Source organism: Pleurodeles waltl, chromosome 1_1 (assembly GCF_031143425.1).
Source record: "Pleurodeles waltl isolate 20211129_DDA chromosome 1_1, aPleWal1.hap1.20221129, whole genome shotgun sequence".
Taxonomy (NCBI): Eukaryota; Metazoa; Chordata; class Amphibia; order Caudata; family Salamandridae; genus Pleurodeles; species Pleurodeles waltl.
Window position 1 is genome coordinate 953303936 of NC_090436.1, and position 18928 is coordinate 953322863.

The following is an 18928-nucleotide window of genomic DNA, read 5'->3' on the forward strand; positions in this document are numbered from 1 at the left end:
TGTGAGTGGAGGTGCACCACTAACACATGGGACACAACAACCCCTGCAAATTTTCCTTTCAAACTTACTGTCTTCCATGAGCCTACACAAATACGCCCTGGCACACTGCACCTATCCATGCCCATATTCTCCAGTCACTCGCCCAACCCTCCTCTGCATTGGCACACATTCCTAGGACCCATGAATACCACTCACCTGGCCTTATGATTGCCCATACAGCTTTGCGTACAAGGGTAGTACCCCGTCCACCAGCTTCTCCAACTCCAACGATGTGATGGCTGGGGCCCGTTCCCCTGTAGCCCGCGCCATTTCCAGGACCAGAGTCCGGACACAGCAGCACCTGCAGTGGAGTAGTGGCTGTCTTGAGGTGCAGGAGTCAGGTGGCATAGGTAAATTGAAATGGCAGTGTAGACCACGGCGGTGTGCACTGTCATCCAATGAGCATACGCACTGTGGTGAACACTGCCTACCGCCATGAAGACATACGCCAGCGGTATGATTTCACTTCCTACTCTTCACAACCTGTATGACTGGAGGCTGCCATTTTATGTATAAAACATTTACCCAAACAGGACTGGGGCAGTGTATATGGCACCATTTTGTCTACCGTCGGGGAGCTAGAGGTGACATGACCTATGCCTATACCCATATCACAGTAGCAAGTAAGCCTACACTGTTGAATGTCCCATCCACAGAAATCACAACACATTGCCCATTCAGGATTAGATCATGCTTCGGGTCTGTTACTGTGTAGTGTGTGTGAAATACACATGGAATGGATGTGAGAGGTGAATGTAGAGTAATCAGTCCTACACAACATCGATCTACCTTTTTCCCCACATAGCTGCCAACCCATGTGGAGAGGGAGGGCTTCATCTGTCTACAGACCTGTAAGGAAATGCCTCCTTGGCATGGTTAACCCCTGACTTTTTGCCTTTGCTGATGATGAAGTTATGATTTGAAAGTGTCCTGGGACCCTGCTAACCAGGCCCCAGCACCAGTGTTCTTTCCCTAAACTGTACCTTTGTCTCCACAATTGGCACAACCCTCACACCCAGGTAAGTCCCTTGTAACTGGTACCCCAAGTACCAAGGGCCCTGATGCCAGTGAAGGTCTCGAAGGGCTGCAGCATGTCTTATGCCACCCTAGGGACCCCTCACTCAGCACATACACACTGATTGCCAGCTTGTGTGTGCTGGTGGGGAGAAAATGACTAAGTCGACATGGCACTCCCCTCAGAGTGGCATGCCAACCTCACACTGCCTGTGGCATAGGTAAGTCACCCCTCTAGCAGGCCTCACAGCCCTAAGGCAGGGTGCACTATACCACAGGTGAGGGCATATGTGCATGAGCACTATGCCCCTACGGTATCTAAGCAAAACCTTAGATATTGTAAGTGCAGGGTAGCCATAAGAGTATATGGTCTGGGAGTCTGTCAAACATGAACTCCACAGCACCATAATGGCTACACTGAAAACTGGGACGTTTGGTATCAAACTTCTCAGCACAATAAATGCACACTGATGCCAGTGTGCACTTTATTGTAAAATACACCCAGAGGACATCTTAGAGATGCCCCCTGAAAGCATACCTGACTTCCAGTGTGGGCTGCCTGCCACACACCAGACATGTTGCTGACCACATGGGGAGAGTGCCTTTGTCACTCTGTGGCCAGGAACAAAGCCTGTACTGGGTGGAGGTGCTTCTCATCTCCCCCTGCAGGAACTGTAACACCTGGCGGTGAGCCTCAAAGGCTCAACCCCTTGGTTACAGCGCCACAGGGCATCCCAGCTAGTGGAGATGCCCACCCCTCCAGCCACTGCCCCCACTTTTGGCGGCAAGGCTGGAGGAGATAATGAGAAAAACAAGGAGGAGTCACTCCCCAGTCAGGACAGCCCCTAAGGTGTCCTGAGCTGAGGAGACTCTTACTTTTAGAAATCCTCCATCTTGCAGATGGAGGATTCCCCCAATAGGATTAGGGATGTGCCTCCCTCCCCACAGGGAGGAGGCACAAAGAGGGTGTAGCCACCCTCAGGGTCAGTAGCCATTGGCTATTGCCCTCCCAGACCTAAACACACCCCTAAATTGAGTATTTAGGGGCTCCCAGAACCGAGGAAGATAGATTCCTGCAACCTAAAGAAGAAGAAGGACTGCTGACCTGAAGCCCTGCAGTGAAGACGGAGACGACAACTGATTGTGCCCCAGCCCCACCGGCCTGTCTCCCTACTTCAAAGAAAACTGCAACAGCGACGCATCCAACAGGGACCAGCGACCACTGAAGCCTCAGAGGACTACCCTGCATCTAAAGGACCAAGAAGCTCCCGAGGACAGCGGCCCTGTTCAAAAACTGCAACTTTCTGCAACAAAGAAGCAACTTTTAAAGACCACACGTTTCCCGTCCGAAGCGCGAGACTTTCCACTCTGCACCCGACGCCCCCGGCTCGACCTGCGAAAACTAACACTACAGGGAGGACTCCCCGGTGACTGCGAGCCTGTGAGTAGCCAGAGTTGACTCCCATAAACCCCCACAGCGACGCCTGCAGAGGAAATCCAGAGGCTCCCCCTGACCGCGACTGCCTGCTACAAGGAACCCGACGCCTGGAAACAGCACTGCACCCGCAGCCCCCAGGATCTGAAGGAACGGAACTCCAGTGCAAGAGCGACCCTCTGCCTAGCCCAGGTAGTGGCTACACTGAGGAGCCCCCCTGTGCCTTTCTGCATCGTGGAAGAGACCCCCAGGTCTCCCCATTGATTCCTATAGGAAACCCGACTCCTGTTTGCAGTCTGCACCCGGCCGCCCCTGTGCTGCTGAGAGTGTACTTTCTGGGCAGGCTTGTGTTCCCCCCGGTGCCCTACAAAACACCCCTGGTCTGCCCTCCGACGACGGGGGTACTTACCTGCTGGCAGACTGGAACTGGGGCACCCCTATTTCCATTGAAGCCTATGTGTTTTGGGCACCACTTTGACCTCCGCACCTGACCAGCCCTGAGCTGCTGGTGTGGTAACTTTGCGGTTGCCTTGAACCCCCAACGGTGGGCTACCTTGGACCCAACTTGGAACCCTGTAAGTGTTTTACTTACCTGTGAACTTAACAAATACTTACCTCCCCCAGGAACTGTTGATATTTGCACAGTGTCCACTTTTAAAATAGCTTATTGCCATTTTTGTCAAAACTGTACATGCTATTATGATTATTCAAAGTTCCTAGAATACCTGAGTGAAATACCTTTCATTTAAAGTATTGTTTGTAAATCTTGAACCTGTGGTTCTTAAAATAAAATAAGAAAAGATATTTTTCCTATATAAAAACCTATTGGCCTGGAATTTGTCTTTGAGTGTGTGTACAACAAATGCTTATACAAATAAGCCTACTGCTCGACCACACTACCACAAAATAGAGCATTAGAAGTATCTCTCTTTGCCACTAAATTACCTCTAAGGGGAACCCTTGGACTCTGTGCACACTATTTCTTACTTTGAAATAGTATATACAGAGCCAACTTCCTACAAGACCCCTGGTTGATATGGCTACAATGGAGGAGCGCCACATCATCATCACTTATCGCCTGAAGCGTAACACAATCCGTGAGCTGTGTGACCAATTGGAGCTTGAACTCAAACCTGCAATTAGAAACCCATTTGCCATCCCTCCAACATTGCAGGTACTATCAGTCCCACATTTCTTAGCAAATGGGTCATTTCAGGTGACGGTGGGCATGGCATCTGGTGTGTCACAGCCAATGTTCAGCAACGTCCTTACAAAATTCCTGTGTGGATTCATACGACACGTGCAGAGCTTCATCCAGTTTCCCCAAAGCCATATCTCACTACTGTGAAATCAGAGTTATATGCCATTGCGAACATACCACATGTGATTGGTGCCATAGATGGCACCCACATACCCATAATTCCCCCCAGGGCCAATGAACTGGTGTACAGGAATCGACAAAACTACCACTTACTGAATGTAAAGTTGATCTGTCTTGCAGATCATTATATCTCACACGTGGCTGCAAGATTCCCTCTATCTGTCCATGATGCCTACATACCGAGGAACAGCAGTGTGCCACACATGGTGACACCACAAGGGAAGAGAGCTTGGCTAATAGGTGGGTGTGTATGACACAGATCTGCAATCATACATGACTGTCACCTTGTTAGCATTGCAGCAAAGTGTGTTTTTCACTAACTTTTAGCCCTCTTCCCAGGTGATTCAGGATATCCAAGCATGGAGTGGCTCCTGACACCTGTGAGAAATCCCAGGACAGATGCAACACCGGTACAATGATGTCCATAGTCGCACAAGAAGGGTGATTGAGCGGACCATTGGGCTCCTGAAGGCCAGATTCCGCTGCCTGCACATGTCTGGTGGATCACTATGCTATGCCCCTGACAAGGTGTCATATTGTAGTGGCCTGCTGCATGCTCCATAATTTGGCTCTGAGGAAACATGTTCCACTGCTAGAAGAGGAGGATGCTGCACTGCCACCCGTGGCATCTCAGGGGATGCATGACAGTGATGGAGAAGATGAGGAGGATGAAGTTGGCTCAAGGAGCCAGCTAATACAGCTCTACTTCCAATGAATCTCAGGTACATGTTGCAGTGTTATGTTAGCTAGATTGGGCTGGATGTCAGTGGCAGATGGTGACTGTACCTCCACAGTGCTGTGTGGATAGGAGTATGTGTGGATGTCTGGGGATCCACTTTTAGCCATCTGCAGAGTGTTGAACAGAGTGGTCACAGTAGTTTTACACATCATCATTTCCTGCATGACACTGTGGTGACGTTATTCTCCACATACCGCTGACAGGGCTGCTGTCTGGAGCAAGCTCATCACGATATTCTTTATGGATGTGACACATGTGGAAGTGCAAGGGCTGACAGTTGTCCTGTGAGGTTGGCATTCCTAGACACTATGGTGGGTGATGTAATGTTCTATTTTCATCTGCCGCTCTACATACATATCCATGTAAATATGTATTTTTACAAATGTTTACAAATGTTTGAGTAGTGCATGGTCCACATTAGGTATATGTGCTACCTTTAACCTAGTTCGCTATGCTGTAATAGGGGAGTGTATGTCAGGCAACAAATGTGGCAGCAGTTGTATTGGTACAGTGGAGTTAAGTGTGTTGCTTTTCTCTTGCTGACAGATGCTGCTATGGTGTTCTACCCCTGACATATGGCTACATCATGGATGTTGATGGGATGAGTTTAACACTGCTGGAGTGTACACTGTAACGTACTTACCATCCACCTCTCTGTACAATGTGTTCCTGCAAGATGTGTGTACTTAGGTTCATGTTTGATGATGCGAGGTACATGTAAGTCCCAAACATTGGTATGAAATAAAAACAATATTTTGGTGTGATCAGGTACTGTTTATCGATGCTGTGCATGACAATAGGGTTGAGAATGTGGAAGGAATTGTGCACATGGTGAACAAAATACTGTTACATTTCAACAAGCTGTTGGTAGCACTGGGGCAGAATAGATGGGGCCACTGTGAAATGCGCAAATGGCAGTGAATAGTCAACAAGATGGCTCAGTGACACTCCAGGGGGACAATTCGGGCAGAATCACTTCTTGGCGGTGGGATTGGTCTTGGCTACTGAGTCACTGGGTTGTCTGTGTCTCCGGCCACGTTTGCGGGGGGGTTCCTGGGCTAAAAGGGTAGTGGTGCTGGGGACCTGTGAGTACTCTGGCAGGGCCAGCATTCCACTGGCTGCTGCAGATGTTGATGGTTGGGCTGTGTCCTGGGTAGTTGAAGGGCCCTGCTGGTGGGTGGTGGACTTTGGCAAGATGTAAGCCAACCTCTGTAGCACCCCTGGAATGGAGGCCATGGTAGCATTGAGTTGTTTCCATTGCTCCATGGCTTCCTGGTGGTGTGACACCTGCAGCCTCTGGTTGTCCTGCAACGTGGCCAGGATCTGGCCCATCCTGTCCTGGGAATGGTTGTATGCCATCAGGACCTCTGATATGGCCTCATGGGCAGCCGCATCCCTCCTTGCCCCACCCCCTGTGCCACTGACACCCTCCTACTGGGCCTAGCCCCCTGGGCCTGTGTCCCCGTCACAGGTGGGCAAATCCCACTTGCACTGGGGCCTTCATCGTCCTGCCTGGTGGTGGGTGGTGACTCCAAACCCTGTACAGGTGGGCAGACAGTGGGGATGTTGGGCCACTGGTGATGGTGTTGAGTGGCTGAGTGGTGGTGGTGTCAGTGGTGTCTTGGGTGGGGCTTGTGGAGCCTGACTGCCCAGGGCTGTGGGATGGTCCTGGGAACTCCTCTTGGTCCAGCCATGCTGTTGCACTCTCCTCACTGGGACATTTTTCTTCTGGTCGGGGACTTGCACTTCTTGCCATCTCAGGCCGGGTATCATGGGCTGTGGTACCTGGTTGTCACATCAATGAGTATTTAGTTTCCTGCAATGTGTAATGACTGCTAGTGGGTGATGTTGCAGTGCTGTAGGGGATTTGGCATTAACAGTAGTGTCCCAGAGTATTTTTGTAGTTTTCTATGTGTTTGTTTTGTAGTTTTTTGCCATTGTCATATTTTTTTGTTTTCTGTCCCCTATACTGTCATTGTCATTTCCCTTGCAGCACTAGCTACCTGTTTATTGTGGTTCCGTTCCCAGTCACTTGCATGTAGGGGCACATCAGGATAGGTGTGATGAATTTTTGGATTAAGGCATTGGTGGTGCATTGTGGGGGATGTTTTGCAGCATACATTACATGCAGGGGCTAGTGTTTGTGCTCACAGGGAGGTGTGGTGAGTTTGATAGGTGTTGTGGGCATGCAGGGATTCTGGGTGCAGTTAAATTTGGGATGTTGGATGAGCGTGGGATAGGATGTTTAGTGGTAGTGATAGGGGTAGGGTGAGACATGCATTACAGGTGGGGTACATGGTAGGGTAGATGATCTGACTTACCCGAGTCCAGTCCTCCATTGAGGCCCTCCGGGTGCAGGATAGCCAAGACCTTCTCTCCCAGTCGGTGTATTCGGGAGGTGTGGGGGGGCACCTCCAGTCTTCTGTACTACAATTTGATGTCGTAATGCGATGGACCGTACTTTCCCTGCAGGTCGTTCCACCACTTCCTGATGTCGTTCCTTGTAGGTAGATGGTTTCATATTGCGTTCACCTTGTTGACAATCCTCTGCCATAGCTCTATCTTTTTGGCGATGGACGTCTGCTGTACCCGTGCCCCAAACAGCTGCGGCTCGACCATGAGTATTTCGTCCACCATGGTCCTTAGCTCCCTGTCAGTGAAGCGAGGGTGTTTAGGGAGTGCCATAATGTGTATGTGCGTGGTGTTGTAAGGGTGAGTTGGTGGTGTGGGGTGTGTGTGTGTATATGTATGTGAGGGTCCTGGTTTAGGGTGTTTGGAGGTTGTATAGTTTGTGTTGTCTGTGACTTGTGGAACAGGTTTGTAGAGTGTGTGCGTGGTGTTCGTGGCAATAGTCATGGTGTAATTGGTGTTGCAAAGGATTGTGGAATGTATGTGTTTTATAGTGCTGTGTGTGTGTGTATATGTGTCTCAGGTGTGCGGCTTTTGAATATCCCAATGCATGGTGGTGTTCTTGGTGGGTGCCATCACTATCCGCGGCGGTCCGTACCGCCAGTGGTGATCCGCTGCTAAATGACCGTGGGGCTGACTTGTGATTCATATTATGGTGGGCGGGCTTTTTGTTGGCGTGGCGGTGATGTGTTGCTGAGTCCTGCCTTTCTGCTGTCGTTGGCCCTGGTGGTGTGTGAAATTTAAGAAATTTAAATGTATTAACCGCCAAACTCATAATGAGGGCCTAAGTCACTTGGGCCCCCCTCTTCGACAACTTCTCAATATTTCCCTTCAGACTATCTCTCCATTTCTCTTTGATCCCTGGGATTATTAAAACATCTGATTTGTAATCCATCCTTAACATCTTCCCCAGTCTGTTTTCTTTTTGCTCTTTTGTCCTCCTGCCACACTTCTCTAAGTTGACCTGAAGATAGGCTGCGTGACATTGAAGGAATGTTGCAACCTGAGGCCTCTCCACCTCTTTAACTGGAATCACCTAATTCGTCTGTCATTCAGTTCTGTTTCTTCCTTCACTAATAAGTCTTTTACCGCTCTTGTTATTTCATTTCCCTCCTTATTTTGGACAAAGCCTACTCGACAAGTGTCATCAGATCAAATAGCCTTAAGTGCTTTACAACTCCTGAAAGCTCCGAAAAAACTACTTCTGTTTAATCGCTTTAATTTTGACAATTTCTTCCACTTTCTTCTAAGCTTCATAAGGACACACAGATTGGATTCTTGTTGCAGTTGAGTGGATTGTAGATTCTCAGTCTTCACTACTCTAGTTGGAATCTTCACATTATTCTCTTGCTTATCCTCTTTCACCAAATTTACCGTACTCACCTTACCCCTATTGCCCTCTGCTCTTTCCTTAATCCCTTCCTGTCTCAACTCACCCTGTCCTTGACCAAGGACTCCTTTCTTTCCAGAGCTGAATCGTTCTCTTTCTCCTTTATGATTTGTTTTGGTTTCGGTCATCCTTTCCCTTGTAGTTTTATTTTGTTAACAGACTTGCTATTATTAGCGGTAATAAGTGTAGCACTTACTCCCTGCTTCTTCAGGGCTTATCCTCCTCCTCTGCGCTCCACGTACCGGTCTATATGGCCAACCTTTCTTATAAAATATAAAAACTCCCATTATTTTCAACCACCATTAGTTTATATGACACATAGACCGAGGTTTGCTCTTCCATAGTTACAGGTGAGGTTGCAACCTGTCTCACCAGCAGGGGCATACAACCATTCATTTCTTTTAACTCTGATGCTGTAGTCTGTAATGCCCTAGTCTGGCGTTTGTATTGCTTCATTATTCAGCAGTACTGATTGTAGGATCCTGTGGAGAGTTCTTTGCATAAGTAGAATGACTTCCCACATGGAAGAGAATGAATAGGAGGTGGTATCCGGTGAAGAATGAGACAAATCACAATTTTTCCTTAAATGAGGCTCCTGTTGCGAACTCATCTCACAGCCCCCCTGTCTCCTTCCAATAACTCCTATTTCCTGTGAAAAAAGATTTTGATGGACCAGCACGGTTATTAATTCCACTTTTCCTTTCCCCTGTCCCTGGCAACTTGATGCTTGCACCTGATAACCCAAATAGCAAGTTAGGGGAAGACGAAAGCCTGGGGTCTAGAATAATGGCCTGTTATTAGAGAGCCGTTTAACCTTGACTGTTCCTGACCAAACCCTGGTGTTCCTTGTGAGTAATCATTGATCACACTTGGCACTTCTGTGTTCCACAAGCCACCAGTTTGCTTTGCCTTCAAGTGCCTCCCTACAAATTGTGTTATTGATGATACTAGGGAATGTACAGTTCCTCTGGTCCCGGAGTAAATTTCCCTTTTATTTTGCTTAGGAGTCCACTCCCCGAGAAGGAAACCACAATTGAATCATCCATTTCCTTAACTGGCTTTTGCTTGTCTCCTTCCCTCTTTCGCGATGGTCCTTTTCTTATTGTAGCTTTAGCCTGTTTCACCTGTTTTCTCTTCAATACATGCATCCTTAGAGGTCCTTACGTATACTTTAGGAAGCCCAAAACGATGCCCCATGCAATACAAGCTAGCACTTCCAAGACTAAAGTTATTGAAACGATCGTTCTCCCCTTTCGCAAAAAATGAGTAAGGAGAGCAGGCTACGGGTTGTCTCTTCAGGCAATGACTCTTATACACTTGAATCTCCCCAGTATTCATAAGGCTCCAGTGGATTCACCTCCAAAGCAGTGGTTCAGTAGCCAATCGAGAGTAACACACAAACAGACGTGGACACTTCCTTCTTCCCTCTCTAGCTATCTTGCTCCCGCCACCATCCACCAAGTACCAGAAAAAGTATTAAAAGATCTCTAGTGAGCACACCTCTGTCCCACCGCCTTTTGCTCCTCCCCTGACCAAATATTGTTTTTGGGAGCTCACTCGTCCTGCTGCATGCTCGACCCTGCACGCTCGACCCTGTGGCTCTCTGCCGGGAACGAGCACAGTGTCAGCGGGATGCCGCTGGAGCCAAATGAGGGCCAGTAATTTAAATTGGCTTACCGAAGGGGCTTGGAGAAAGAGCATGGGGCACAAAGATCCACACAATCCAGGGCACGTGGCCTAGGGATTTTACCGTTGCCGCTCGCCACTCTTCCATTTAGCAGTCCTGGTGGCTTAATAACCTAGAGGCCGTTCTTCCTGTGGACAGTTCCCACAATCTTTTGCCTGTCAGTCTCTGCCTCACCGTCAACACGTCAGCTTCGTCCGAGGTTGGACATTAGGTGGGCACGAGCACAGCATTGGTTGATGTCAGCATCAAAGGCGTGCACTGAGAAGAGACAGCAACTGATAGCAGGGTTTAAGTGACCCTCAAACTGAGTGTAGAAAACAGCAGTTCTTATTCTTGACCACATTCTAAATATATTTGAAGAAATATTTGTCTGCTGGGGCTACTGACCTATCAGCAGCACACAGCACCATCTACCATGAGAGCCTACATAATATCCTTCCGTACAGAATGGGGATTGAGTGTCAAGTGCTGAAAAGGAGATCCTTCTTCCTCTGGTTTTGCATACAATTTGTAACAAACATTGACAAAGTCGATAGGTCTGGGTTTTGTTATGTTAATGTACGTCCACTAAAACATAAATGTTATTGCAAAATGTGAAAGAATGAGATGTAATTTTATTTAAGACTTGCAAATACTTTTTTGTGGGTAAGTGGTCATGGAATACTGTGTTTTATTTTTCCTTTAAGGAAGCCATTTTCGGTATTTATCAGACAGCAGCACAAAGAGTTTACCTCTAAGGCTTGATAGACATTGCAGTTTCACAAGGAGGCTTCTTCCGCAGTGTAGTTTGTTTTTTCAACTTTTACCACTTAGGGAATAGACAGTAGACCTGGTCATATTGAGAGAGGAAAAATCAGGCCTTGTCTACAATATTGACGAGGATTTGGCATTTTTATGAAATAGTAAAGAGTAGAAAATGGACAGATGAATCATGATTTAAATATAAAGAGACACTTTAAATGAATCATTCCAAATCATGTACCTTTTCAAATTACTACTTTATTCCAGGTAAGAAGACTGAAATCTCATCCGTCTATCATCATATGGAGTGGAAATAATGAAAATGAGGCAGCTCTTGCAATGAACTGGTTCTTCGTCCCAAGCGATCTCCAGTCACTCTACCTCCAGGACTACGTTGATCTTTACGTAAAAAATATCAGAGACATTGTTCTTTCAGTAAGTGATCAAGTAAAGACAGATGGTGCATATGGGTGGGAGATATGAAAAAGAGGCAGAGGGAATCATTTGCAGTTCTTGTAAAGTTAGTTGAGGGAACCTTGATTGAATTTTTGTAGATCTCTCCAGGACAAATGAACAAAAATGATGGATTCAAATAAAGGAATGCGATTGGTTGGTAGCTATCACTATACTTGTGTAACAAACATCAAAAGATCAGAAGTACTGTTGTATTGAAAGCCCATGACTGGGAATTAACATCTACAATTTTGACCCATTGTATTTTCGCACTGTATAGCAGTTTGTAGTCAGAAGATGGCATGTTTTTGTAAAGGTATGTTGTTTATTTGTTTTTTGCTTAATCATGTTAATAGAGCAGTGTGTGTAAATAGGGTAGTGTATCTCACATAGGATTAATCAGCATTTATTATAATATACCTTTAATATAATCCTTTTTGCCCCACTGTTTTTGTTTTTGGACATAAGTCGAAATGTATTCTAATAAGGAGCAATAAAAAGCTTTATCTGATGTATTGACCATTGCACACTGTGTACCAAACCTTGTCAATGACAAATAAGCAGTGACTTATATACATTCTTATTAAAACAACTGATCAAGTGTTCTACTGCTGTGACACTGCCACCGGTTTGAGACGCTGAACACTCTGTTTACTCTAGGTATTCCAATAGTTTCTTTTCTCTTTGGCTCGTTTGACTAAATTATTGTTGGTGGTTAACCTCCAGCACTTCTAATCCCAGAAAGTCCATCATAAGTACATTGGCAACCCCAACTTTTGCTTCTGATCTAGAGGAGCAACCTTTGAGATTGTTGTCATTGAGCCATGTGTGAACAAAATAAACAATAAGAATTCAATTGTAAGTACATGCTTACGTTCGCAGCCAGGTAGTGGGGTCTGAGTGAGGATAAGTTCTGTTTTTTTTCTAAATCCCACGAGGTCTGGAACTGCATAATACTACAGAGGGTGTGTGTGAGGAGTGCGAGAGGGTGGATGTAACACTTGAAGGAAAAATGAAGCAGGGACAAGCAGTAGAGAGAGAGCACAAGTTACAGATCACCAGAGAGCGGTAAAGGGACTGCAACCGTGATGGGGTGGCTCTTGGTTGCCAAATAATTGTCATCATTAGTGGCCATTTCACATGGGGGGGGGGAGGTTGCAGAAGTAGTTGTTGGCAAATGGGCGAGAGAAGAAGTGAATGCTATGCATGTTGGATTTTCCGTAGTTCTGTAGTTTGAACATGGGATCCAACGACCATGAGAAATTGTTGACAATATAGCAAGGCTGCAAAAATGCATTTTAAAATAGAAAAGTAGAACGTTATTGTGAAAGAGGGTGGTGGGAACCCATAGAGAGGATTGTACTAGTTTAAATTCTAGTAGCCCACCACCGAAACTGAACAAACTGGCAGATACAGGTGGCATTAGGTTGGTTATAGTTCCCATAGCTTGGCAGTGGGGTGACACCATAGAATTCACATGGTGGATGGGGTCTGAATAGGCACAATGCGATACTCACAAGCAGCCACTTAAAACCTTTTTGTATGATGTGAGAGATTTAGGGGGTCATTCTGACCCCGGCCGGCGGCGGGAGCCGCCGGCCTGGCTGGAACCGCCAGAATACCGCTGCGCGGTCAAAAGACCGCGGCGGGTATTCTGGGTTTCCCGCTGGACTGGCGGCCGACCGCCAGAAGGCTGGCCGCCAGCCCAGCGGGAAACACCCTTCCATGAGAATGCCGGCTCCGAATGGAGCCGGCGGAGTGGAAGGGGTGCGACGGGTGCAGTTGCACCCGTCGCGATTTTCAGTGTCTGCATGGCAGACACTGAAAATCTTTGTGGGGCCCTGTTACGGGGCCCCCTGCAGTGCCCATGCCACGACACCCCATACCGCCATCCTGTTCCTGGCGGCCAAAACCGCCAGGAACAGGATGGCGGTATGGGGGTCGGAATCCCCAGGGCAGCGGGAAACCGGCGGTACACCGCCGGTTTTCCGTTTCTGACCGCGGCTGTACCGCCGCGGTCAGAATGCCCATGGGAGCACCGCCAGCCTGTTGGCGGTGCTCCCGCTGTCGTCGGTCCTGGCGGATTTTACCGCCAGGGTCAGAATGACCCCCTTAATGTTTACAAAACAGTTGCATACCTTGAATGTAATGTGGGCCACTTGTTATACAACACACAATAGTCAATTACTGTCTATAGCCAATGGAGGGAAGTCATGTTGACATGGATGATTTCAGAGGAGTACCTACTGCTACATTTGACAGTTCTGCTGCATGCCCCAGAGGGTTGCACTATGGCACTGGAGTAACTCATGAGTGACTATGACAAAGTTGATACATGGTGCTGGGGAAACAGCACTGAGAACATAGTTCAGAGCTCTCAGTGGTAAACAAGTGGGTATGCTCTTGATTAGTCTAGGGAATCCCGATATTGGTTAGGTTGATTAACTGGATTTATTACTTTCAGACCATGTGCTATACCTTCACATGAGTAACAAAACTCCCATCCTGGAGGAGGACAGCATCATTAAATTTAGTTTCCTATAGATTTTAAGGGATGCCAGCTGAAGAAAACAGTGGTATACTGTGTGCTAGTGCGTTGTACGTTAGTACAGTCTGGAATACCTTAAAAGTGGTATTAAATATTTACTATATAGGCACCCCTTGTGAAGTATAGCTCACACCAATAGACAAGTTAACCACGCAGGAGAATTAGATTACATTCCAGTAACATGAGAATGGTGACTGGTTCCTGAAGACTGCAAGTCTTACTAGAAACTGAAGCACTGTTCAGTAGGAGTTATATCAGTATTAGAACAATGGAATGTTGAGCACTCCATTGAATGCAATGGAGTAACTCTGAGCTTCTAATGGCTAGTACAAGCCCGGAGCTCCAACATTCCAATGTTGTCATTCACAGCTGTTGCTGTGAACAAAGGCCTCCCCAAGGGGATTTTAACCCCCCTCTGGCTCTGTGAGGCCTTTGTTTTACTAATTACAACATTCTGCCCTCTAGGGATGGCATGTTCTAATAGTCTTATATCCCGCCGTAGCTGAGCTGTACCGGTCTTTAAAGGCCCACTCCCTTGTTAAAGGCCACAGCCTTCAGCTCGGACCTTTGATGCTTGAGCGGGGCTTAAGGCTATTATATATTTAGCTATTTGCCCTGAGGATTAAAAAAATGTATGGCTAAGCTATCCTGCAAGGGCATTTACTTGGAACCGCCTGGGCCCTTTATAGTGCTTTTTGAACCTGATAACGACCCAAAGCAATGCAGTCATATAGCCAATCTCCATGTCTATACTGGACAGTAAAATCCTGAGAAAGTATTTGTGTATAGGTTTCTTGTAGTGTTCAAGGGCTAATAGAAGAACAGTGATAAACATACAAGTGTTTCTGAATAGCATGCGAACTGAGGGAACCATATGCTCTTGCTTCACTAGACATCTAGAAAGATTTTGACTTGATAGCGTGGCAATATATGGTTCAAGATGATCACTTAATGCATTCACCTTTACTGTGGAGCGGTTGGAGTTAGCTGCCTCAGTCAACTCTTAGTCTGCTAAATGGGAGCCTTTCATCAGCTCCCGAATATCTGGAGTAACATGTTGATGCCTTCATTGAGAAATACCTCTTGGGTGAGTTCTGTTGATAAATTTAAGACTTAGATTCAGCTTGCTGTGAAGAATCACTTTGACAAATAAAGACAGTAGGTTCTGAAGGGAAGGGGGAATTATATAAGTGTAGGGGGCATTTGCCAGATTATCCCAGGCCATGTGACAGATTTTGTACATTTCGCTGTCCCAAAAGTTTAGAAGATTGTCTTAGTATTGTGCAGTGGTGCAGAAATCGTTTGGGGCAAAACTTAGTTATAGTGATTCTACAGTGAATCTTGAACTATTCCTCTGTTTTATTTACTGCAGTTATTATTTGTGATATGTTGTTGGCGATTTCCACCTGGCTGTCTGAACTGAGGTAACCTCTTATACAATTTCCACGTCACATTTCCAGACCCTGTCCCTCAGTCTTTTTCTGCCATATTTCTAGGATCCCATTTCTTTTTTCCTTAGTCTAAGTAGCACAACTTTTTAAGGGCCTTGAAGAATGTAGAAGGAGAATGTTCCATCAGAAAATCATGTTTGAAATAGTTTTATTAAGTTTCATACATGGATAAACAACAGAACAAACCCTTTCCAACTGTTAATGCATGTGGTCAAGCATACATTCAGAAACAATCACTTCCCCCACATCAACCCCAGGCTGGACTTCCTCTCGTGGCAGTACAGTACATCATGTTTCCTCGCCCTGTGCGGCTTCTCAACTCATTGGGGGCCTACCACGTTCCTGTGTCTTACTCATTCATCCTCTCCTGCACCCTCATCCTGTCTTATCTCTTGCTGCTATACATAGACCCCATATCTTGTCAAATTTACGGGGTCAGCCCCTTGCCGGACACACCAACTTCTCAGCCCCATACACTAGTCCATACCTTTGTCCCACTCCTGTATGGTTAGCTGTGACGTCATACCACCTCTCCTCCCCCTCCCCCAGTACTTAATGAGATTCCTTTGTGCCACCATCAGGGCTACATTACTGTGGAGCACGGCGTAACGACCTCAGGTTTGTTCCCCCCATATATCTAGGGAGACCAATTGAGTGAGCTGCACTCTAAAATTATGATCTATTGCCTGTTCTCTCCCAGTATGCTCTGGTCCCGGGCACTCCGAAATCTAATAAATCAAGGTGCCTCTCATTCGAAAGCCCCACAGACAGTGATCAACACTTATTCTCCCCATCCGAAAGAGCCAGATCCTTGTACAATATGCCTTGAAAAAAAAGTTTCTATTGGATTAACCGAAACCTCCCCCGATCGCAACGTACCTCAGGTATCTGCACACCATCCCCCAGCATCAGAAGATTAAGAACGGTATCTAGAAATGGAGTCCAGACCTAGACTGTATATTTAATAGCCAATAGGGCTGGTGGCTTTCTTAGGGACCATGAAATGGGTTGGGTCAAGTGGTTCTGATGTGCGGGCCAAATGTAGAGGTCATGGATGATTATGATTAATATGTGATATATTTGTGAATTTACATGAACTTTTATATTAGATATTTAATAGATGTTTAATGCTATGACTGTTTCAAGTGCCTTACTGAATTATTTATCTAGACAACATTTATCAGGATTTTCCCCAAAGCAGGAGTTTGTTTCAGTGGTACTAAAAAGTAATACCCCTGTCACGCCATAGTTTTCGTTCTGCTCGATAGTGCCTTTATTTCTTTTCGATGCCTGTGACTGACTGGGGAGGGAATTCCGATGACATTCAGTGCTACCATCACTGTAAGCTGGTGGACTAGTGGTAACGAGCCACCAGCTGAAGGGTTTCCGCAAGCAGAGCCAGCTAAACTCTGCTGGTGAAAACCTTATGGTACTCCCACCTCCAAATGTGGCAAGGAAACCACTGTTGTTGATGGAAGCCTAAGATCAGCTTAGCTCTAAATGAGGCCTTTAATCTTGAAAATCAAGCGATGTAAAAACCTGCACCTTTAAAGAACTCAAAAGAACGTTATTCAAAGGGCACCCTCGCCAACTCACTTCTCATAAAGACAGTTTTGTGGGTGCACTTTCTCCAAACGCATTTTTTTCAAGAAGCCAATTTGTTAGCATTAGATAGTCTCAGGGAACTAACACAGACCCCAACAGTGCAGTGGGGCCACCAGTCCTTCCGGGGGCCTCAACCCCTCAGATAAGGGCTTAGGTTGGTCAGTAAGGCTGGGCTTGGGGGAGAGGGGTTGAGCTTCAGGTTTTCCAGCAATCACACCGGCGTATTGTGTTAATCATTATATGAGAAGCAGCATATGAGGGTGACGTACAGGCCAGTGGAAAGGAGTGCGGATAGTGAGGGGGTACTTAAAACACAGTATTTGTAAAATAACCATGTTTTAAGGCCTTCTAAACAGAGTCAAGATGGTAAGTGTTTTTGTCTGAGTGAGTATTAAAAATCCCAGGTGAAATCCGACAGATACCTTATCACACCCGACTGAAAGCTACTGTGCCCAACTGTTTAATAAATAATACATTTACTAGGGGGGTGCAACACCCCAAACATCCCTCAGACGCTACCCCCCTGCTTTCAGGTGGGGCATTTAGTCCAAGGCAAATAAATATTGGTGTGGTATGGGAGACTCAGGGGCCCCTTATCACATTCTTAGTGGTGGGGGGCTTATTTTTGTTACTTTGCTGTGTGGTCTATGCAGCATGGAGGATATTGGTCATATACTGTTAGTATGTAGCTCACATTATTATTATTTTTTATCAAAATTAGAAGCAATGTGACCTCCACCTTTTCAGCATTAACTTCTTAACCCCCACTATATAGTGCATGATTGGCCAACCACACTGATGTTTTAAAAAGACGTTTATGTGTAGCTTCACAAGGGAAATGTTGTCAGTCTTATGATCTCTGCATCACCTTTGTAGAATAGTAATCTCTCGTTAAATTACTCACGTGAATCCGTCCTTCACAAAAATAAAACGCAACATGCAGCCTGACAAAGGGCAATGTCTGTTTTTCACAAAAGATACTCCAGGCAGTGAAATTTGCATGAAGGCAGGATGGGGAAATAAAAAAGAAACATTATTTTCTTCACAACTGAATGTAATGTGTATATTTTTTTTTGCACAGGAAGATCCGAGCCGTCCTTTTCTCACATCCAGTCCCACCAACGGAGAAGAGTCTGTCAGAGAAGGTTGGGTTGCTAAGGACCCCTACGACCCCCATTATGGAGACACCCATTTTTACAACTACCTCAGTGACTGCTGGAACTGGAAAACCTTCCCGAAAACTCGTTTCGCCTCCGAGTATGGGTTTCAGTCATGGCCGTCGTTCAACACTTTGCGAAAGGTACAGAAAAGCATCCTCATCTGTCTCTCCCTTGCTACGATATTTGCTCATGCTGTGATACTTGCTAAAGCTATTGTATGCCATCATGTTATAATTTTTGCACTTCATTGAGCACTGTTGGAAATGGGGTCTTTGGTTTCCAGTCAGGTCACCCCCTGGCCAAGTAAGGACCCTCACTCTAGTCAGGGTAAAGGAGAATCACACTCAGTTAACCCCCACTCACCCTTTTGGTAGCTTGGCAATAGCAGGTAGGCTTAACTTCAGATACCAGGTGTAAAGTATTTGTACCAACACACACAGTAATACAGTAAAAACACCACAAAATGACTCAACACACTCGATGCCGGACCCTCCCAGTGAGGTCATGCTGTCTGTTGGGAGAATGAAGGATGGCTCTTCTGAGTTGGTTAACCCCAGAACTCATGCAGGTACAAGCAAAGAGCTTCTGGATTTACCTCCTGTGTCATGCCCATATGTTTTAGTGCTGGCTGGGGGTTCCTCCTCTTAAGGCCTCACAGGCTGAGTCATGGATGGGCTTACGTATTAAGTGTGCAGACTGGTTGAATAAGTATAAATAGTTTAGTGCAGACAGACTAAATGAGATCATAATGGTGTACAGAGTGGGGTGGGTGGGAACGCTCCAAAAAAGATATTGAAGGTGATTGTATTGTGGTGAATTTTCAAAGGCCTTGCATGAAATTCCTGTTGCAGCCGCACAAGGTCTGGGGGTGGGTAA

At 46.3% G+C, this 18928-nt stretch overlaps 1 protein-coding gene across 1 annotated transcript in view; it reads left to right on the forward strand.

Annotated features, from left to right (window-relative positions):
* MANBA (mannosidase beta) overlaps positions 1-18928 on the forward strand; it is a 313152-nt gene that overhangs the window by 209046 nt on the left and 85178 nt on the right. Inside the window, exons 11-12 of the mRNA XM_069230206.1 lie at positions 11103-11270; positions 17974-18192. Of these exons, the coding sequence (XP_069086307.1) occupies positions 11103-11270; positions 17974-18192 (387 nt within the window). The remainder of the gene's footprint in view (positions 1-11102; positions 11271-17973; positions 18193-18928) is intronic.